This window comes from Tauraco erythrolophus, chromosome 7 (assembly GCF_009769465.1).
Source record: "Tauraco erythrolophus isolate bTauEry1 chromosome 7, bTauEry1.pri, whole genome shotgun sequence".
NCBI classification, from domain to species: Eukaryota; Metazoa; Chordata; class Aves; order Musophagiformes; family Musophagidae; genus Tauraco; species Tauraco erythrolophus.
Window position 1 is genome coordinate 47,082,170 of NC_141471.1, and position 23,981 is coordinate 47,106,150.

Sequence of the window (23,981 nt, forward strand, 5' to 3'; positions counted from 1 at the left end):
AGACACATTCACATTTAACTACGTAATGTAAATTAAGTCTGCTTATTAAAGTTGTTTATTTCAGATTTTGATAGGAATTTTTTTTTTTCCTCCTAACTCAAATGTAGAACTGCTTAACAGTTTACACACTGTACATTGCTCAGTCAATAAGATGGATCTTTCTACGGAAAGTCTGCTTCTTCTGAAACAATTTGTAATACTGAGTAAATTTAGTCAGGTGTTATAGTAAACATCACAATGAGAAATTTGTAACAGCTGAACATTATAGTTATCTTCTACTATAAGCCACTTAAGCAAAAAGGAAAAACCAACTTCTATAGAAATGACAAACATCTACATGTTTATTTTGCCACTGCAGAGGTATTAACCAACTGGATAAATGAAGGATGGAAATGGACCCCAATTTCCAGCATCATGGGCAATTACTCTAACCACTGTCTGAAGACATTAAAGAAAATGCCATCACCACTGCTGCTACAATCTCTTCAGAGCAAATTTGTGGAAGAAAGCCCAATCCACAGAAACCTGTTGAAGGCAAGCCTTAAAAGAGACTCAACACATCAGCACTTCAATATCAAGTTCTCCTATGCAGAACTAAATAGAAAAATCTAATGTAAAGATCATCAGCATCTCTGCACTCTGGGCATGTTCAGGGCTGGGCAGCAGCTGGGTGATACCTGAAGACCGTTTGTTTGAACTCAGACACAAAACCCCCAGGCTGATAACTCACAAGGGTGACAGTGGTAAGCATGCTTGTTACAAGCTGAAATTTAAGATCCTGTTCACAGCATAGGCTTTGGAAAACAGAATGAACGCTCCAATTTATAGCATAGCTTCAGATAATTGTCTGAAGAACCAAAACAGTTTAAGAATAAAAATTCATATGACAAGTCAAACATTGCAGAAAATGAGACTTCTATTAGAAATAGTGATGAAAAATTACATACTACAGTATAAAAGAATAAAAGCTCGTATCATACTACTGAATAGTTGGAATGGTGCCTCTTATAATGTTGATACACTTGTGCTTCAAAAGGAGAATAAGAAAAGTATCTCCACCCCTGTATAACCTAAAAAGCTTTTAAAAGTCACATCCCTTGCATAAAAAGCCAGTAGCAAGATAGTATAGAATAATGGTGTTGATGATTTCAGCACTTCTGTGTATCACAAGTATTTTTACACTACCATTTGCGCAGTCTGCTGGCAAATCTGGAAGATGCTTGGACTAGACCAGCTGTAAAATTTGAAGAGTAGGGGTAAAGAACAAAGATTACTTTTTCATAGACACTCAATTTCTAACTCATTGAACTATTCTTCCATTTTTTAACTTTTAATGAAAAAGGCTTTGAATAAACTTGTGTACTGACCTCTCTAGTTCTCAGAGATACTACCGTCTGTTAATTCAGATATTTTTTTGTCTTTGTAAAAATGAGATTTATTTTTTCCTTGCAGAAGGCTGAGGAAGAGACGATCCACAATCAATGCTAACATTTTCAAAATTAACAGGCAGAACTGGGTTTTCTCCTTGTTTTAAAGCACTACAAATCCAATTAAAAAACTATTAGAACACATACCAGACAAGAGAATTAGGAGAAATCTTTTCCTTCTCTCATCCCTCCAAAAAAGAGCATAAATAGCAAATGGCATTTAGTAAATTATTTTCATAATTAGCTTATCTGTCTTATGAAACCGTCTGTTCTATACATGTTATTTTATTTGACTAAGACATGATCATCAGTAACTAGTCTTATCTTTGGAAGCGATTCTTATTTTCATTCAGACTGGCAACTAGTACTTATTTTCCGCTGAAGACAATAGCATGGGTTTTGCTGGTTGCATAAAACTATTAAAATCCAGACAAACAGTTGTTCTTTATTTTTTAAAAACTAGTGCATCTCAAATTTCGGTAAGGATATTTTAACAAAAAACGCCACCATTGAAAGGGTCTTACTGAACACATGCCACTGCCTTTATTCCAAAATAGCCCAGTTTACTCTGATTCATCAATTCTGCATTTAGAAATGCATTCTTTCTCCTTCAGTTTCTGTTGCTTAGCCACATTTCAGAAGTTACTGAATCTACATTAAAGCACAAACAAGCCCAACGTTTCTGCGTGAATTCAAACATTACTACTCCAGAAAATATCAGCTAGGATAAAAAACAATATTAATTAGTTAAAAGTAGAAGAAAGTTATTTCTCTTTATAAAACATGTTTTCAAAAATCATTGGACACAAAGCCTATACAGCACATACAGCTTAGTACATGTTTCACTGTAATGTTTTCGGTCTTTTTTTGTACATAAATACTAAAGACAGTTTGCTCCTGGCATCTAAGAAATCCTTCATATTTTCTGAAAGACTACCTTTTCCTAAAGATTTCAGCTGTACAATGCATAATTTGTACTTTATTTATAAAAATCAACATCTTAGTACAGCTTTAACACATAAATGCAAAACTTGAGTATCTGGTTTATAACCTAGTACACCATTGATTTAGGTCTCACCAGATCTGTGCTGCCAAATTAGTCAGCCATAGGCTGAGCATAAGTAATCTGAATATTTGTTTGCAAGATACACAAAATGAAGCTTCCTGGCTGTGAAGATGTATTTATCATAACAAGATCTACTCCACAACAGCAGTTTGAAATATTATGAAAACAGTTCTCCCATGAACACAGAGAGATGACTAAGAAACATCCCTATACTTAAGTTACAGTTTAGCTGATAGGATAATAACTGAAGACTATCTTGACAGCTTCTCCTCTGTAGTTTCACTTGGATAAATTATTCTTTGCTTCACCCAGCAGTTCATTGGTGAATGCATTAAAATTTGTGCATAAAGTAATCCAGAATGGAACACAAATTATACTTCATAATTATTAGTCAGCATAGATTTACTGAGAAGTCGTCAGGATCACAGACTCCCACCCTTCATTACAGCCCAGTCACATCATAACTTTACTTCTGAATACAAGGCTCTGATACCTGTAGCATAACACCTTAAATTTGTGGCATTATAAGAACCTTCTTATCAATAAAGTAATTGGATTGAGTGGAAAACAGCAGAATCAAAGGATAGCATACTAGATAAAAATTGGACTCCATTTTCATTAAACAAATTTTACTACCTTTATACACATTGCCACAGAACATAGAAAACAAATTCTTCGTTAACATGACATGAATATCATCAAGATTGAAACTTCCTGAAAGTATTCTACAACCAACTCCTTACACTTGTCCCTACTAAAAAGTATAAAAAGCTCATTTCTGATCATTTTTCAAAGCTGATTCAGTTTTTTCAGCAGTGCGAGATACACGGCACAGCAGGGGAAAGACAGAAAAGCACAGCCACTAACACAAGTAGACAGGAGGAGAGTGCAGCTTGGAAACACACAGGGTACTCACACAAATTCCTTCTGTTTTGCTTCAAAAAAAAGCAGAGCACACAATTCTCAAAAAATGCATTGGCAATGACACTCGATGAATTTCAGTCAAATGAGTTTCTTTTACATGGAAGGTGAAGACAAGTGAGCTAGGCTGAGTTGACCTAACCTAAACTTGCTAACACAGAAGAGGAGCAGGTCCTACCACCTTCCCCCAGAACTCTAGGCTAAGCCACATGCTCCCTTCACCTCCTTGGCACCAGCTCTTCCACTCAATGCTAAGGAAACAAACAGCTCTGCTAACGTAGCAGAAGTTAAGCCTGCAGAAAAGTTAACAGTTTTCTGTCAAGTTAATCAAACGGTCAGCCATGCAATTACAATATTAAAAAGGCAGATTTTTCAAAACAATCAGTGAAGAGCTTTTGTAGGAATTTTTGCTTCTCATTTCCGTCAAGTTTGGCTGTAATCTGATTTTGAGCATACAGAAACTCCAAAATGCTGTCAGGTATGCTAAATGATTCAATACTAAATATGGTTTGCAGGTATCTTACCATTTTTTTTTTTTAACTCAAGTCTGTCAAATCTTATATTCAGCATTTTTACAGTGTAAAAGGCTACTGTACATACCCACTGGCTATTAGGCTTACATTAGTCACTCAGTTTATGAATAAAGTGTTATACACATGCAGAAACATCAAAACTAGCTCCACACAGGCCAGATAAGGTCATTTGTGCTACTTAGCTATCCTCAAGCACCTGGCAAACACAGCTGAAGCTTTTAAAGACCAAACGCACTCCAGCAACACCATATGCAAACAAGAAGCCCTTGCAAATGCTTGATGCAAAGAGAAAAATCAAAATAATTTGGAATCATTCCAACAGAGACAACAGGAGTCTAAAAGCAGTAACATCTCAGGAAAGGGAAAGGTATATATGACAAATCCTCTGCTTCCTTTAATCATCAAAAATGTTTGACTAGATAATGAATACATACATCCATCATTATCTTACTATGTTGTCAGAAGATGTTCAGGTCTGAGTTGTGCAAGAAAGCCAGCATCTAACTACTAAAGTAATGAATGTTATCCAAGTGGTTGGCCCCTGCAACTTCCAGGAAGACAGCAAGTTGGATTTGGACTACAAACTGCCAGTTGAATAGCACTGAGCTACAGTAACCATAATATTCTTGTTAGTCATGTCTTTTACGAGGAACATCTTGCCACTGTTCTCTTGTTGTTGCTGTGACGACAGACTGCAATGCTAAATAACTGTGATGATACCTACAATGTTATTTGTGCATTACAGTACCATTCTAGAGGCCTGTGCTCAACTGTGCTAAATGATGATCCCAATCTTACGATCTGAATCTGCCCATTTCTCATCCCCAGAAGGATGAACTTACTCTGCAAATGTTTCCATGCAGCTACGAAATCACATACTGAATACCCAACTACAACAATAAAACCCTATCAAGAAGCGTCAATACCTTCCAGAATTACTGTAGTCTACACAGCACTTAATACTTTGTAGCGATGCCAAGCAGTTAAAATAGAACTTCTCTCCTCTGAAAGAATCAACTAATCTGAAAAAACTATAATGAAACTTTATCGCCCAGGAAAGAGGTGATTTCTATTTAATTAATGCTCCAATCTCTGTTGATGCTCCGAGTAACAAAGGAAAAGTATTTCCAGAAGCATGCTTTATTCTTTCTCATCTCTAGTTATTCACTTTTGAATACTGCTGGAGTTCACTGGATTACACCACTGCTCTAGAACTGTCTGATCTGAAATAATATGTCCATTTGATTTACAAAATGAATTTTATGTGCAACAACAGTCCTCTCACTCTTCTGACTAGAACAAATCTTAATTAAGTGCGAAAAAACATGGGAAACTACAAGCAACAGAACTTCTCATTATCTAAACTCACTCAGCTTTTTGAAAAGCCCTGGGAACATACGATCATTGCCTAATATACCTCTTGCATCATTTTAATCATTTTAACTACAGCCTTAAACACAAAAGGAAATAAGAGACCTAAATTAACTAGTCTCTTTTCAAGTGTGAAAACTTTTAAGCAGCATCACAAAGGGGAGATTAATGCCTAAACTAGCTGAAACAGTTACCTTCTCGTAAAGCAAGCTTTTCCATTATATTTATTAAGCATATAACTTAATAAAAGACTTGCCCTGAATATTTCAGCTCTTTCTAGCAAGAGAAATGTAAAGTCTTTTCCTTTATATAGTCATTCCAATATTATTCATAAGACATCAGAAAAGCCATGTTTGTGGCAAAGGTCTTTGGCAAAAAAATCCCCATCGTATACCTTGACCCATTTATCTTGCAATAGCTTTTGCGAATATAACAACAATTTTGGATACACGTAAACAGGTGTTGGGGTTTAAAAATATTATAATGAATGCAAATGTACCTTAACATACATAGAGTATAAGCAGGGCAATCCCTTTCCATTTGGCATTTTAGTAAATTGAGTTGGTTTCCAAGTGTTCAGATGCTGACAAAAGGGCAGGATCATGCAGTCACACTGGAGAAAACATGACCTCCTTTCTCATAAGCAATTAGCTTTTAGACTGGTTCAGCTACAATGTAATTTCATTCCAACTGGCAAAAAGTCTTTGCCATTGTCAGTCATTATTATTGCAATATTCATAGCCTTGTTCAGCCAATAGCTGAATGAGTTCACAGCACTCACCACTATTTCAGGCTATATATACACCTTGCACATTAATAGCATCAAAATGTAACTGATGTAATCTCTTTTGAAAATGTCTACTTCTGAATTTATATGTACTTCTAGTCCACAAGTATGACCTCATCTTAGCATAAAAGTGTATCTTTAAAGGTTAAGAAGGTTTTGCATAAGCTGATTTCTCAGTTGCATAATTACATGGTTAGCCATAACTTTCCTAAACATATATTCTTTTAAGAGTCTATATTTAAGACTCCATTTGGGGGAAAAAGGACTTTAAAGAAGACCCTAACATATTTTTTTTCCCCTTTTCACAATCTTTGTGTTTAAAATACACAAATAAGTCATATTTAGAAACCTTATATAGTGTATCTTAGTTTTTTACCCATAGTTAGAAAAGGAAAATCCAGACTCACGGTCATTATCTTATTGGCAACTCGTAGAAAATTTTGGTATTTTTATTCTGTAACTATTGTACTGACATTACTTTAGAGACTCTGCAGTGCATTACGAAGTGACGAAAACTATACCACTAAAAACGTTAGAATACAAGCACTGCAATCTGTCAACTAGAATAAAGTAAGTTCTAGCATCTAGTAACTGAGACAGTATACTGGAGAATAAGTAAGCAAAAACTAACCACTGGTGTGTATTTAAATATTCTCAGAAATAGAACTTAACCAGCATCCTTAAACACCAGCTACAAGAAATTCATTTTTTCTAGTTTTTCCACTGTTCACATCAATCTACTCCATAGTCGCCAGACCTCCTTCTCTATGAATCCATTCAACCAGTTTCTTCTAGTACTATTCAGAAGTTTACCTACTTGCAAAGTCCTCTAAGAAACATTTTATATAATGCCACCATTTTCATATTGATCATCAAGAGTTCCAAGATGTACTTTGCTGACTATAATAATGCTCCTAGGGGCCCCTGATACCCCCCATTAAACTCATAGACCTTCTTTCTTCCAGGTATCTTCAGTTGGGCAGCAATATCAAAACTTCATTTTTTTTATCATCCTCCAATATTTGCCTGCTATTCTGTTTTTCAAGAAATAATTCACATAAGGCAGTGTAGAATATTTAACAAATGCTCTTTTCCATCCAGTTTCAGAGGCCACTGCAATCAGTTACACTCATACTTCACGAAATTCTCAAAAAAGACAGAGAACAACACTTCTAACTCAGGAGTTAAGATCTCTAGTTTGCCACTAATAAAACCAGAACCAACTCATTTAAAACATTTGGCTGTAAATAGGAATCCTTTTGTCAAGCATCATTGTAGCATCAACATGGATTTGCAAAGCCACAAATAGCATAGACATCTAAAATTCCTAATTATAGCACACTTGAGAAAACCCACAGTAAAACACCTATTCAAAAAAGCCATGAAGTGACATTCAAATGTTTAAGCAAAGATCTACTAGCTAAAAATATTTTTATTAAAAATAATGCAAGAATTTTAGTTCAACAGTATGCAGGAATACCTTGTCAGCATACAAAATTAGCTGATTGCTTACTTCAGGTAAATTAGCAAAAAATTGGACAAGTCAGTCTTAATTTAAACCATCACTACGGCCACCACTATAACCATAGCAAAACACACACACAGGGCTATGCACGGAGTCCTAATGGGTGTTAAGATGGTAAAAGTATCAGATACTGGGCACACAAGAACAAGAGGCATGTTGACTACAATAAGCTGCTTTTGAAGCACCAAGTGTAATTATATGGACCTGTATTTGTTGGAGAAGTGAATTCTACAACTGACAGATATGAGCAATCAGTATGACTACAGGACATTATTCAGTTACTCCACCAATGTTTACAGCTGTTTTAAAAAATCCTCAGCTACTGCTAATAGCATATGCAGTAGACCTAACAGAGAGTAAGAGAATTATCTGTAGCAGTCTGTCTAGCACACTCCACTATCCAGCTAGAAACATGCAGACTAAATTACACATTGCTATTTCTCTTAACTTTTAAGGAACTGGGAGCAACTGGGAACTCATCCCCCACTTTCAGTTCTCAGACAAGAAAAGCACAGAGAAAGAGAAGAGGGAGTTAAAGCCTTCCTTAATTCCCTGTCTCCTCCTTCAATAGCCAAGTTAGTACTTATTAAAAATGGATTCCTGCCACCTTGCAGCAGAACACATAAGCAGCCTGGGCTCACAATGTCAGTCTTATATGGCTAAACTGAGCAAAGAAAATCACTGGGTAGTTGGGTTTGAGGTTTTTTTGAGGGTGGGGCAACATTAAAAATAAATTAAAACCAGGCACTTTTCTGAAAAGGAGATGAGTCCTCTAACAAAGCAAGTACAAATATACACATTGCAGTCACATTATTATTAAAAGTTAATTACAATGTATTTAATTGTATCATTTCATATAAAAATAACTTCTAAGCATTCTTCAGAATCTTTGAGTATCTCCTTCAAACAGAGCTGCTCCAGCATTAACTCATCCAGGTTATAATATTATTTCTTGCCAAATAACTGGCTTCCACATGTGGCACTATCTTGAAACAGAAAACAGTCGTACATCATCATGGTATTAGGTTTAGATTACTGGTTGAATTCAAAGAGGACATACCCACTGCTGGTGCATCATATTCATCCCCAAGTAAAATTTCAGGAGCAGAATATGCAAGAGATCCACAGCTTGTGGTGAGCTTCTTTCCAGGCTGAAATTTGTTGCTGAAGCCAAAATCCGTCAATTTCACAAGTCCTTGTTTTTCAAAGAAGACCACATTCTCTGGCTTTAAGTCTCTATGAACTACATGCAGTTTATGGCAGTAGGATATAGCATGAACTATTTGAGCAAAATACTTTTTTGCCAGATCCTCATTCAGACCTTCTTCATGTTTCATGATGTAATCAAACATATCTCCTCCATCACCTAGCTCTAAGATAAGATAAAGCTTAGTCTGGGTGTCAATCACTTCATACAGCCGTACTATATTGGGATGCTGCACTAGTTTCATGCATCTAACTTCTTGAAAAAGATGTCCAGTGGCTAAAGTGTCCAGTTTGGTCTTGTCAATTACTTTTACTGCTACTTTTTCACCTGTAAAGACATGCCGAGCAAGTTTGACCACAGCAAAATGGCCTCTGCCCAAAGTTTTATCCAAGTCATATAATCCTGCAATTTTTCCATCATATCCTCGTTTGAAGCCTGCCATTCTGTTTCAGAAGATGAAATAATATTTAAGCTCTTTGGAAATGTGATCTTTTCATATAAGAGTATCTGATGCAAATAAATAGTCCATTGCCACTACTAAGCATACCTGAAAATAAAGAGACAAGATTATATATTTGTATAAAAATAAGAACAATTATTATCCTGTAATTCTCCTAAACTGGCAGATTATTACATATTACTGATTAAATTATTCAAGGATTTTTACAAAGGGTTTGATAAGCCATGCTGTGGTAACCAACAGATTTCTGAAATTACTTTATCAGTATGCTTGAAGAAAGTGAATTTCAACAGTGCAATAATGAAAATTTTGCTGAAACTCAGTGGCCTTCATGCTCTTGAGTTAGAACTCTTGCAAGCAACACGTGAAGAAATCAGCATTATAAGGACCATTAAAATTGGCAAAGCTGAAATCTGTAGCTTTTCCGGCTACATTAGAAATCAGCTGGGCAGTACAGAATATTGACAAGAAGAATATGCTTGATTTAGCTTATTTTTGGCATGTTCCTTCATACTGCAGCATGAAACAGCTCTAATACAAAGTTCCAATGGCATGGCTTTGGACTTTTACCTTCTCCCTTTCAATAGCTTCCTGTTTAGCAAAGCTCAGACTGGCACACAAAACTTAATTTTGTTACTCTAATTAGTTTGAGCATTATCAATCAATACTGTAATTACAACAAATGAACAAAGCTTTACAGGCTGAAGTGAAACATTTGGGTTAGATGTACTCTTAGTGCTACGTAAAACGTCTTGTTAAATGTTTTGACTGCAGTTACAAAAACTGGTGATAAAAAGTATGCATGTAGGCTGTACATGTTCAGCCGTCCTGGGAACGAGTCAGGAGAAGGGGAAGGAGAGTGGGTAGGAAGGGGAGAGAAGTCAAAAGTTCAGCTTCTTTGTGCTGAACTCCTGCTTACTTGTTTATTTGGCATTTAAGCAAACAAGATCCAATTTATAAAACGTTCATATTCAAACCTGTTTTTAAAAGTCTTATGTCCTGTTGCTATCTTTTTTCCACACACAAACCTCTGAAAAACTTTTCCTGCATCTTTAACTTAGATTAAGGTTTAAATAAAAAGTCTGTAGCTATCAAAAACTAACCATTTCTCACTTTGAGTGCAAAGTAGATAGAAATATGAAAATTAGCTGGCTTATTGCCAACTCAACAAAATAAAGAAAACATAGCTCTTTAGAATGTATTTTCAGAGTTTCAAAACTGAACTTCAAAAAGAAAATCTTTGAAAAGGAAGCTGGCAAACAAACAGCCCCATACATTAGTTATTCTCAAGTTGAAATGTAAGCATTAGATTAAAAACACTCCCTGCAAAACAAGTTATTTCACAGGCAGTGAAACTAATAAACCTGGTTTCATATGGATTCAATTACAAGGCTGGGGGTCCTATGAGGATTCTCTGATGTTTAACAAGCTCACCTTACTGCTTCTCTCAGCTGGAGCCATGGTATAACCTCTTCTCTATCCAGCTGTCTACTTCCACAGAGTCCGTGGGAATTCAGTTTGAGACCTCCACCCCTGTAAAATTTGAATGAAATCAATCAACTTCTGAAACCTCATAACTTAGACACAGAACAGGGTAAGCATAACAATCACATAAACATTGGGGTTTGGATTTTTGTTTTTCCTTAAAGATAATAATCAAGCTTTAAAAAGCTTCACTGGGTTTTATGTTACTGTACCCTTTCATTCTGCTACTAAGAACTACGCTTCAGAAGCTCTTCTGAAAAACCACTCCACACTAGAAGATGGGTTAGCATATCTGCTATCCAACATATCCCATACTGCTCATCTAACAAAGCTTCCCCTAACACTCCCAATTAACCATGTAATGCCATCCCATCCTTATTCCAGAAAGTATAAAACTAGCTTAGAGCACGCTACATTAAACCAAATGCCCATGTCAAACACTCTCCTATCCGGTAAGTAACTATTAGAGGGTGCATAGGGAAGAACATACCACAATGGCGAACATAACAATAAATAATGAAGCTCTCTATTTTTAAGAGATTCAAAAACTTCTTTACATCAGAAGGCAGTGGCTTTGTGTTTAATAACGCTTGATGAATTCCACCCTACCTTTCCCTGTGAAACCAGGCAGGTGCTTTATTAAAGCATGTGAATTTTTAGCATCAAGAACATCCTGCAACAAGGAGTTTAATAGCTTAACCATTTGCTGTGAGAAGAACCACTTCCTCTTGTTTGTTTTCAATCTGATAATTTGTGCATCTTCTCATTCGCTGTCTGTTCCAAAACAAGAACTATCATACTCTATTTACCTTGCCTCAAGCAACTCACAGTTCTAGCTTTCTCCCTTCCTAGCTTCAGTTCAATCTTGTTCAAGTCCTAAGTCTGTCACTCCTTTTACAGAGGTTACTCTACAGGCTTTAGCATTCTTCTCACCTTTCTTTACACATTCTCTGGTTTGTTATGTTACTACTTTCTTAGGCCAATTTGTGGGGTTTTTTTACTACTACTGAGTACTGACATAATGTTTTCATGTAATGCTTTACGATAGTTATGTAACGTTCCATCATACTGACCTAATCCAAAAATGCAGGCTAATGAAAAATAGTCCATGTACACACATAAACCACCTAACCTTAACCTGTATGAAGCAATAGGGGAGATATTAATCAGCTGTGCCCTTACGCTTGTGTGACCCCAGAGCCTCAATCCAAAAGGATTACAAACATTTTAAAAAAATCAGACACCCTTCACAAACACACTTTATAGAACTACTGTCTCCACAGCACCCTAATCAGGCTCTTCACTGCTTCTAGACTAAAGAAATAAAAGAAAAAGAGCACACAAACTTACAAAGACAACTTTTTTAACTGCCACTAGGACATCACTCCTCCTTTCAAATCTATTTTACCCATAATGCATCCTATAGTCAATACCTTATGCTAAACTACTTAAGTTTTAGAATTCTTAAATTAAAAAAAAAAAAACAACTTAAAAGTTGTGACAAAAAACCACAGCCATTCCCTACAAAATTCAAGTTAAAAACAACACAAACTCCAGTGCTCAAGCTTTCACGGATCGTTTCTTTCTTGAATGTTAAGTGGAACCTCAAGATTTACATCTCTATTTGCACGAATTCATCATATCCTACAAATCTGGCCCAGATCATTAAAGACCTTTACTCCCTGAGGAGGAGATGTGGCTTTAAGAGAGATTTTCTGTTAAGTCTTGGATTCAAAAACAACACTTGCAGACAAGACAGAGCTTTCTTAGTGTATGGCAAAACCAAAGTTTTGTTACTGACAGAGGTAAGGAAGATGGAGGTAAAAGCACCTCAATTTTGACTTAGCTTTTCTTTCTTAAATTCAGGAAGATTCCGTCCCTGGCAGAGCAAAAGGGAGAGAGCAAACCCAGCCAGATGTAAGAGAATGTAACTTCCCTGAATTTAAGTAACTACAATACTCAGCAGTAAGGAAAGATTTATACTAATTATTTTGTTCATTTGGCACATTCTCAACCATCTTTGTACAAACTCAAGTGATTTATCCCTAAATGACGGAAAACACAATCATCAACGTGTCAACAAAATTACAGCAAAAACCAGTTACGCTTAAGCCATGGAGAAAAACATTAGACTGTAATGAATCAGATAAAAGCTTAAGAAATGGAAGATAAGCTGCACTTACTAATTTTGCCACCCCATTAGCTGAAATAAAATTAATGCCGATTCATTAACAGTTTAACATAAAGTCTTCACAATAACAGACCAACTAACTTTTAATTCTGTGGTTTTAAAGCAAATCTTCAGAGATTAAGTTCCCACAACTAAACACAAAGATTCAGACGCACACACAGTTTGAAGTGAACATACCAAAATTAAGAACTGTTCAGTAGTAGGAAATGGATGCAAAATTGTCATAGTGCCTATAGATACAAACCTTGATTACAATTTAAAAACGTTACTTAAAGGATCACAGTTGCTATATCAATACTTCTCAGAGAAGGGTTTCTTTTTTCTTAGTTTCTTTTCAGAGTAAGAAAGCAGAATTTTGAAAGCACTTAAGGATCTACTAAGAGTGTAGTTCCACGCGGTACCAGCTTTCAAGCCGAAGTCTCTTCGTGACCCTTTCTTTCCAGTTGCCCTCTCAGCTACATCAGCAAAACTTTTGAGGCTTACTATAAATAGAAGCACTCAAAACTTCCAGATTTAACACATTTACTACCACCACACTCCAAAACAGGGTTAGCTTTCATGACAGATCATTTCAGTGATCCAGTATAAAGTCGGAGCTCTTGAACATTTTTACCAAATAAAGAAGCTGCAAACTGCAGCGCGCAACAATCAAAATTTCAACCAGCCATACTTTGCCAGCAAGTCAAACCACAACCTGAAGAAAAGCATTTAAGAGCCAGTTATATCACAAAGTATTTACCTGTCTGTCTTTTAATTTGCATTATCTCCCATGGCAGGGGGGTTGGAAATAGATGATCTTTGAGGTCCCCTCCAACCCTAACCATTCTACGATTATATGATTTTAAGTCCTTTGTAAGTTAATTTTTCAGCATTAGAGAGTTTGGGTTTTCTAGTTGGTGAGCTCACTAACCATTAGCAGCATTTAATCCATGTGGTTAATTATGGTTTTAAAAATTCAGTCTTCCCTAACTATACCAGAATTCAGCTACACCCCCAATGCTCATTTTATGCAATGTAGACATTTACCAGTAAATAAGATTCAGAACAGCTCCTTCCTTCCATAGAAGCTCATACATCCTATCCCAGAAAATACTGCAAACAGCCTCTATAACGGAGATCTGCAGAAGCCGTTTCCTAGTATCACATGCATCCTATTAAGAGGCTTAACAACAGTACTGTGATTCAACCATCTCTAAAAGATGGATGAATAGATCTCTAACAGATCTGCTTAGAAAAACAGCATGTTTCAGAGATACTAGTTTTTCTTTAAGCAATTAATCCTGTCCAAAAAGTTTCATTATGTTATACATTACATGCAAGACCAGCCTAGTTCATGTTACCTTAATGTGTATTAGCTTCTTACTTTTGAAAATGAAGATTAAAGGTCCCATTTCAACCAAATATTATAATACTAATAATGCAAAAACTTCTCCGCATTATCAGGCTAACAGACATAGAAGTTGAAGTAATCTTCACTGGGACTCCTCTGTCCTCAGACAGCTAACCATTCCTGTCTCCCTTCATGATAAATGGCGATTCAGTCAACACAGATAGGAGTCTACGATAAAACAAATTGCACCCTAAAGCAGATAGCTAAATAGATCAAATGAATCATTTCTTAAAAGCACACATTTTCATTTTCTGTAACAGGAGTTTAGCATGACTGTTTGAGTGGTTGCACATATTATACACATCCACAAGATAGATTAAGTAAGTTTCACCCTGTTTCTCCTTTTGCTCTCTTTTGTCTCAGATGAATAACAGTATCTATACCAATTATTTATTTACTACATAATTATACGTTGAGAGTAAGACTTATGTTGTTATTCTTCCTAGAAAAAGCAAACCAAAATTTGACATAAACTGATCTCAGAGACCCAGAAGCAATTTTTTTTTACGCTGAAATCAATTTGTACAAATCATTAGAATCTGAAAGCAAACTGAAGGAAATATCAACTCAATATGTAAACTGTGCAAGTATAATTTTTCACATTTTTTCCAATATTTCCTACCAATTTTTATCTTCTGTCCTACTGTAAGATACCTTCACAGCTTAATCTATGACCTTTTAAAAAACAGTCTATCTTTGTTACTATATGAGCCACTACTTACAGGTGATGATGTTACACTGTCACCAGCATGCCAATCTACTTTCCCCAAGCAGGCTTTCGATCACCTTTCCTTTTATATAAGGGAGAGCCAACAAGCTGGAAACAGGTACTAGGTGTTGCAAGAGTGAAGTGCAAAGAAAATACACAATGCATACCACATGCCCAGAAAACTAGTCATGACTCAATTCCCCCAGACTATATGAAACTTTTTAAGCCTCATACTACCCAATACTGCTTGAATATTCAGGACACAATATGGGACTTAAAATCCCCAGAACTTGTATTCTCCTTTTGTTTCCCCACAGCGATGTCACAGTCCAGCAAAGCCCTTCCTCCCCCACCTTCCTGCGACCTGAGCCTTCACAACTACCATTCAAAGGTACTCAAAGAAACGACAGCAATCTGTATCTGCCCTACAGCCAAACGCTTTGCAGATGCAGCACTCTTAGGAAGCGGGGGGCAGCGTTGTTACAACTCAGCCCGCACATACACAGTACTATCTAATGCTTTATTTTCCACTTTGTGTGACTGCACCACGGCATACATGTGTATCTTCCTCTTCACTGACGACAAACTCCATAAACTCTCCTGCTCCTGACAAGTTCCACAATAAAATGCTACAGATGATTTTTCAAGGTGTACACGCACTTTTATTTTCATATTAGGCCTCACTGCCATCTCCCACAGCATCAGCATCCACCTCACAGGGTGTTACTAAAATGTCAAGATGTATCATCGAATCTCTCTACAGTTCAGCATGGCTACACCTAAAATCATGAAGCTAAAGAGTTAACAAGTAGTTCTATGTTCCAAACATAAAAAGAAGAATTAACCTGCACAATTTAACAGTATTCCCTATCTTTAAATAGCCTTCAGAATTTTGCTCTGAGAAGATGAGAGCTGCCAATTGCTGATGAAGTTTTGCCATTGAATATTTGGGAAGCCTGTAGTGAAATGCAAGTGTTTCCTTATTTTCAGAATGTATTGCAGGCATCAGAGCTACTGATGCCTAGAATCTTAATCTTTCTTAGAATCCAGAAATAAAACTAAAATGCTAACAAGGATGCTTCAACTCCAAGGTCCATTATTCAGTAAACAACCAGCAGCAGAAATATTTGGCAGGCCAATAAACTTAAGAAAACATTGCTCCTGGACCCATAAACAAAAGACTGGGGGAGGGAGGGATAGCGTTATAGAAGAAATAAAAGTTACTAACATTATTGTGTAAAAGAAAACTATGACAGCCTGCATGACCTGTGATCTAAGAGCAAGACTTTAAAGCAGCTCTGATGTATGAGAAAAATTAAACTTAAAAAACATGATGTACAACTGAGGATATCGTCAATTAAATACCTTTATTTCTTAGACAAGAAATTCCCAAATGTTTAGATCTACAAATGGCTGTCTGCCATCCTATTTTCTTGAAGTCACAGTACAGTCACATAAAGCACAGAAAGTTTAAGCTTTCCTCTTTCACACAGGTTTGCAGAACACTAGTAAAGAGCAAACTAAAATTTCAGAACTGTGTTGTAGTTGATATCTTTGTGAGAATCATCTTCAATAGAGACAAGTGAAAAAAGCCACTGGATCTGAATTGGAACTTCAAGGCCCTCCACTTCAAAAGTCAAGAATGTATACTTTCTTTTTCTTTCACAAGTAGGTGAATGAAGGAAAAAAATACAGACAACACTGAAGTAGGTGTATATTGGAAAGCAATAGCAAGGTGGTAATAGCAAGAGTATGATTACAGACTAGATGCCCAAGCTATTGAGAGGACAGATCTGCTAAGAGCAATCAAACTATGATCCATTGACAAACCCATCATTAGTAGTCACTGGCATTGGTTCCAATTGCCTCTAGTTGTGAAATGCAGAAGAGCCCAAGACACTTTCATTACCATGCTGATAATCACTGTAGTTTACAAGGCACTTTCCATTTCTAAGAGGAGATATTACAGAAGACAAATGCAATCTGCCCTATGGATCTGAGAACTCAGCAACAGCTTTACACCATTTAAAGTCCTCACACCAGCCACAGCTCCAAACCCAATTAATTCCATGTTGTCTCTGTTATCCTCTTGTGTCTACTCTCAAAGTCCAGTATGTAGCTAAACAAATAAAAAAGTAATACAAAAGGATACCACCACCCTGTTCACGTATCAGATGCTTCAGCAACACACCACTTAAGACCTCAAAGCATTATTGCAGAGGAAGAGAAGAATACCAGACCTTCACATATGGTCACGTCCCCTGAATTATCTTCTGCAAAGTAGTATACCATAACATCTTTTGAAAAGGACTTGCTCCAAATTTTGTCACATCCGCTAGTACTTTCTTTCTGTATCTATAAATCCGTTATAAAACTTTGTTCAGATCTTGTGATGCCATGATATATATAAAAATTTAGTTTCAATTGAAGTTACCATGTTTTGCAGTTCCCACTGAAGGAAAAATTTCTCCTCAGATGCAGGAAATTAACATGGGTATTTTAGTTACAAACATTCATAAACCTAACCAGTCAAGATCTGGTATCAAAGAAGCCCAAAGATCACAGAAATCAACAAGCTTTTCAGATAACCATCTCATAAGCAACAGAGATAACTCATGGCAGTTGGACTCCCTAGCGCAAAATTATACTTTTCCAAACTCAATAAGCAGTATTCAAGTAACTTCTCAAAGGCTTTAATATTCTAAGTCCCATCACATTTTTCTTTTTTCTTCTCTCCCTCCCCTCCTTGCCCCATAACTAGGAACATGAAACTGAAAAATAAATACTTTGCATATCAGACAGATGTCATATTATTGTGATTCATGATGCTATGACTATATTTTAGACAGGACACTACATCTTTATTTCCAGAAAACCTACTGCAGAAATTTTGCAGAAAACAGACAACTCAGATTTCTGTTCCACCAATCTGAACTCTTTTAGAAGAATTGCCTCATCTACTCCACGTTCATGAATTCTCAGAATTGCTTCACCTTTTTCAAATGTCTGTTTATTAACATTACCACATAATTTTCTTACGCCAGAAAGCTAGCAAAGACCACTAACAGGAGCTCTAAACATTCCACCATTAATCAATGAACACTTTGGTATGGCTTAAATTTTTAATAAGTTACCACTGCTGTAACACCTAACATCATCTTTGTTGTGTAAATTCAGAATCACAAACATCCCATTTTTATTCTGTACCAAGGGAGGCAAAAGCATCGAATGCCAGCTCAAGTCTGAGTATTCAGATGTAAATATGTGTACCTACTGTTAGTACCTATTACAAGCAATAATAGTTTCTATTAAATTTCTTAAGAATGCTCTCTGAACTCAAATGTCTGATAGCTTGATTTGTTTAGCAATACATCTAGTAGCATGAAACTTAAGTACTGAATTGACTTAAATTACCTCTGAGACACTGCTATTTTCCATCTAGGATACAAACTACTCAAACCTTAAGAAACAGATCAACCCTAACTGCAGTTACTCAGTTTCAATACTCAATCCTCATTCACAGCATCCTGAATTAGTTAGGAACTGACATACACCTGAAATTCACCATGCTTCAACATGAACTAAAATTATAAAAGTCTAAGCTACCATTTTATCTCTAAAGTGAAGTTGGTTTAAGTCCTGTCAGTAATTAGATAAGAGATTGCTGCAGAAAACACAGAATGATACACGAAATGTAAAAGCCAGTCTGTGAAATTCAGTGCACACTGTTGCAGAAGATCACTGTACAACTGAGAGATTCAGCTTTTCAGAAAGCAAACATGTTCTGTTTTATATCTCACAAGTGTAAAAACTACACAGCACTTTTTCCTCATTAAATTCTTCACATTGGTGACTTAATCAACTTCTGTAGACTAGAACTCTGCCAGGGTAAGTTATCCTAGAATTGTAAGAGAATATACAGTTTTTCAAATCCTCTTAAGCTCTTACATAATGCAGTTATGTGTATTAAAACAACAGCTACTTTATATTATTACAGAAGCTGTAGCATTCCAGCTAAATGTTTGAAAGTAGTGTGACAAGGAAGATGCGCAGAACCTCACAGATTACCAAAGTTAAGAGGTTATTCAACTTGATATCAGTATATTCGTCATAAAACAAAGTTCAGCCCTAAATACAAAAGGCAGTGTCCCTGACCTGAACCATGTTTCATCAGTGTCTTAAAATAAGACATAATTAGAAAACACAAAGTAGGAATGGATAGATCATCAAGAGGTTTTACAGCTACAGCTGTAAATTCCATTTTCAGTGGAATTCTGAAAGCAGACAAAATGCAAGAAAAGTAGTTCACTTTTTCATGAGACGCACACATTTTGAGGAAAAAAGCTAGCTGCACCAGGATACTGTGCCCTTGAAAGCAAGGCCGGCAACAAACCAAGACAAAGGCACTAGTTTGGCATTGCAGTTGCTAGTGGGATAAAAAGGGCAATGATATACTGAAGGTGCAGTCTGCAGAAGAACTGCTCAAATACGATATCGAAGGCAGGGAGTTAGAGCCTTAGAAGACACCAGGTCGGTCAGACAAGCATACAAGGAAAATGACTGCTGCAAGTACAGGATTACCTGCAGTAGCATCTTAATATGCATACTCTTAACATACTATTTGTTTAAAATAATCAGAAAGCAGGCTATGTATCTACAGTGCAACCACCCACATCACATGGAAATATTAGTTCTCATAGCCAGATGATTCAAGGAACATCAGTAACCTGCGCAGAAATTTCAGTATCCAAAACTCAGTCCGTACTTTCTTGCTTCTCAATTGTGTAAAAGAAAAAACCACCCAGTTTACCACTTAATCCATTTAAGATGTCATCTTCCCTTTTCCCTGTTTTTGTTGAAAGCCTCAGGTGTGGATCACAAAGATCTCCTTAGAAGAGCCAGATGAACATGCTGTCTTAGGTGATACCTTGCCTACCAGGCACTACTCCAACATTCAGGTCAGCTTCTCTTCCCAGTCACTTAAAAAATCATGCCATCATTCTACCACTTTTCTGGTCATTTACAATATTCAGGAAAAATGTTAGACAAGATTGGACTTTCTCCTCCCTAGATTTTATTGTTAAGAGCTCAAATCTGGATTTTTTTTTTCATGCACTAGAAGTAAAAGGGGCAAATATTAGTCTATTTAAGTTAACATTTCAACACGTTCCACAAGGTAAAACTTGATTTTACTATATAGCAACGACTGTTAGTTCTTTTAAGTACAATAGTACAAAAATAACTACCAGCTGAATTTCCACTTTCTGTGATATAGCTATCAAAAAAACCCCACCATCATCCATTAACCCAGTTCCTAATGGTGCATGCCTTGCAAGAACTGCTTAATTCTAGCATAATAAACATTTGCTTATAAACACTTTTATATAGATTTCATTTTGCTGAGATTCATTAAACTGGTCCTTCCCCCGAGCCTGAAGGTCTAAATATATCCATAATAAACAACTCCAAAAAGCAGCCTATATGACTAAGTAGTGACTGCACTACAGAGGGCAGGCGTAAGCAGATTTGCATGCAATTCATTCATGCTAGATTGCTGTAAATCATACAATACACTTCAGCTGCTCCAGGAACTGCAATGGTACCATTGAGGAAACCACTTCTTTACATATATACTCTTAACATGCCCTTGAAAGCAAGATGACCAGTAAGAAACTATCTATGCATAAGCAAAACCCCAAAGCTTTTTGCATTTCCATATCCCATGTAGCTTTCTCCTTCACAGGTGCTCTAGCATCACTTACCAATAAAAACATCCAGTTTGAAAACGGGTCACATTTGTCACCAACCCTCCTCAAGCCAATACAGCCTTTTTCCCTAGTGGATGTTCCCTGATACTTCATTCAGTCTACTTATTTAAGTAAAAAACAAACCACCACACCAAAACCAACCACACACATCTGTCCTTCAGCTATTACCAAGACTGTACATCAACAACGAACATCTTTAAAAGTATTCTTCCATAAATTTAACTAGCGAAGTACCATCTGGGTGCCAAAACCCACCTAGCAAAAAGCACAAAGATCTCTCTCCAGGACTTACCTACTTATCCGACCAATTTCCATAGTAATCTAAAGGCAGTAAATTCCACGCAATAAGCGTATTGACAGAAGCAATACACGTATCGACAAAGAACAAGGGACACCTGAGCTTCCAGCCTCTTTCAGCTCTGGAGCAGAAAAGCCGCCAGCTTGCATTCTGAGCAAACCTGTTGGCTGCGCACCTGGTTCCGAGGGGCAAGATGCACCGTCATTCCCCCACAACGCACCCGCGACCGGACCGACTCTAACCGGAGAGCTTCCACCTCGCTTGTTTATCTTTTTTCCAAGCGGCGGAGCTGGGGAGGGCAATAGGGTGGCGGCGGCAGGGGCAAACTGGCCACCGCTTTTCCCGCGGTGACCCCGCGGTGCGCGGACGCTGCTCCGGGGCGGACGGCGAGGGCACGCACCCGGGCGGGCACCGGCGCGCGCGGGGTCAGGGGCAGTCGCGCGGCGCGGAGCCGGCCACACGCGCGCCTCGCCGCGCGGGCTGCCGCTGCGGGGACGTGTGGCCCGGACGCTGCCTCGGAGCGGGAGAGCGCTCGCGTGTGGGGTACGGCGGGCTCCGCCGCGCCGGGGCACGCAGCGCCCGGGCTGAGGGCGCGGGAGGCTCCCGCCGAGAGCCCGCTGTCCCCGCAGTAACACCCGCTTCCCCCTTCCCCCCCCCCCCACCCCAATCTCTTCTCCTCCCGCTCCGGGCGGCACCGACACACCGACCTTCGGCGGCCGGGAAACGTCCCCACCGCCTCCTCCTGGGCCGAGGCCGCCATTGAGCCGGCCGGGAGGAGCTCGGCGGGCGAGGCCGGCTCCGGGAAAACGGAAAGGCGAAGGGAGAGGACGAAGGGAACCCACCACACCCCACCGGGCCGGCCCCGTCCTCACCGGCCCGGCCCCAGCTGACCCTGGCCCAACCCCGCCGGCAACTTACTGCCTGCAGCAGCGGCGTCTCCTCGGGCCGCCGCGCCCCGTGCCGCCTCCTGCATGGGCAGCACCCGCCGCGACTGCCCTCGGGAGCGGCAGCGGGGACGGGGAGCGCGGCGGGAAGGGAGGGAAAGGGTCGAAGACCCCAGCGGGGAACCTCAGCTGGGCCGCCGGGGCTCGGGGGCGGCGGCCGCGGCGACTCCTGCCCCGCGCCCGGCTGGCGCTCCGCCGGGCCCTGCCGCTGCGGCGACACCGAGACCCAACTGACAACAACGGCCGCGGCGGCTCGCGGAGAGCCGTTGAGGGGGGGGAGCGGGAGGGGGGCGAGGCGGGGCAACGGACACCCGCGCGAGCCCGTGAGCCGGCGGCACTGCGCCTGCGCGGCAGGGAGGCCGCGCCATTGCCGTCACAGCGGGCCAATGGGGGAAAGCGCGTGCAGCGGGGAGGGGCGGGGCAGGTGGGGCGGGGAGGGGCCGCCTGAGGGGAGGAGGGGAGGGAGGACGGGAGGGGGCAGTTTGGGAGGCGGCAGTTTGGGAGGCGAGGGTGGTTTGGCGACGCTCGGGGCAGGGCTTGCGGCCTTTCCTTCCCGCCTTGGGCTCCAGCTTCCTAAAGGTCCTGGGCAATTCGCCCTGGAAATGGGAAAAATAAGAGGGGAGGAGAGGGCGGACTGTTGAAGGTCTTGAGGAGAGGACGAAGCTCGCGGGCCCGCCGCCTCTGTGGCGGCAGCGCCGCTGCACGTTCGCCGGCCCTCTCCCTCCGGAGAGGCTGCTTGACTGCAGGACAGATTAACGTGGTGAAATGGCCACGCCTGTATTTCCTGGCTGGTCGGGCGGCAAGTGAAGGGGGTGAAAATAATAGCGTATTAATGAGAGCGTAGAGATGGTGCCCCTCGTGTCCTGGGCAGCTCGCCTGGGTAGCAGTGGTGTGTAGGCAGATTCCCCTGTGGCGAGGAGGACAGGATCAAGATGGACGGTGGAGATCGGCTGGAAGTCGGGGTAGTGAAAGGAAAGGATGATGTTGAAGCTAGTAGGAGAAAACAGGCTGGGGAATGAACCTGGCAGGTGTTTTGGAGGGAAATGGCTGTTCATGTAATGAAGGGGAGGGAAAAAACTTCAACAATTGTGCGACAGAAGTGTTCAGGTTCCTGTGTGCTAAGGGATATGAGCAAAGCAGTTGCTTGGAGCATCAGAAATAATGCAAGACTTTTCTCCAAAGGTCAAGGAAAGAACATCTTTGAATAGCCAGGGAAAAGAAAGACTTCAAAGTGGCACTTTGCAAAGTGCCTTTTTTTTCTCAAGTAGAAATGGCCAATCAAGATGTGTGGAGAGAGGATACAAAACCTCGTTACAGTGAAGACAGATTTTAATAAAATGTTTGATAAATGCTTTTTGGTTTTTTCTCATGCTTTTGACAAAATTCAGATGTCATTCCTTTGTGAATAGCTTATTGTCCCGGGTTTCAGTGAGATAGAATCATAGAATCAATTTTCTGTTCAGAGAAGCTATGTTTTTAAAGTAAGCTGCATTTTTAAAAAGACTGCAGCACTGAATTTCGTGAGAACAAAGTTGATCAGACACTTTGTTTAGTTTGTAGCCAGCCATGGAGTGCTGGTATCTATAGTGCTCAAGGACTTTTCAACTTAGTTCTGCTAACAACCCAGATATCCAAGAACCTGAGGGGATCGTGGCCAGCGTGATTACATCTATATTGGCAAATGGGTATTCCATACCATGTACTGTCATGCTCACTATCAAAGTTTGTTGGGGACGTTCTCTCTCTCTCTCTCTCCCCCCTCCCCCTTCTTCTTCAGTGGTCGCTGTCCCTGGAGGGTCTCATCTGTCATTCTGCTCCTGAGGCCTACTCTATCTCTTCCGTGATTGCGGTTTTGGGACTTTCCTGCTCTTTGATCGCTAACTAGGAATGGGCTGGATG

At 39.3% G+C, this 23,981-nt stretch overlaps 1 protein-coding gene across 1 annotated transcript in view; it reads right to left on the minus strand.

The window, feature by feature from the left end:
• Positions 1–22,093, minus strand: part of SNRK (SNF related kinase) — a 40,279-nt gene extending 18,186 nt beyond the window's left edge. Inside the window, exons 1-3 of the mRNA XM_086614426.1 lie at positions 22,057–22,093; positions 10,732–10,830; positions 8,691–9,384 (exon numbers count right to left, since the gene is read on the minus strand). Of these exons, the coding sequence (XP_086470552.1) occupies positions 8,691–9,279 (589 nt within the window). The 5' untranslated portion in view covers positions 9,280–9,384; positions 10,732–10,830; positions 22,057–22,093. The remainder of the gene's footprint in view (positions 1–8,690; positions 9,385–10,731; positions 10,831–22,056) is intronic.
• Between the last annotated feature and the right edge of the window lie 1,888 nt (positions 22,094–23,981).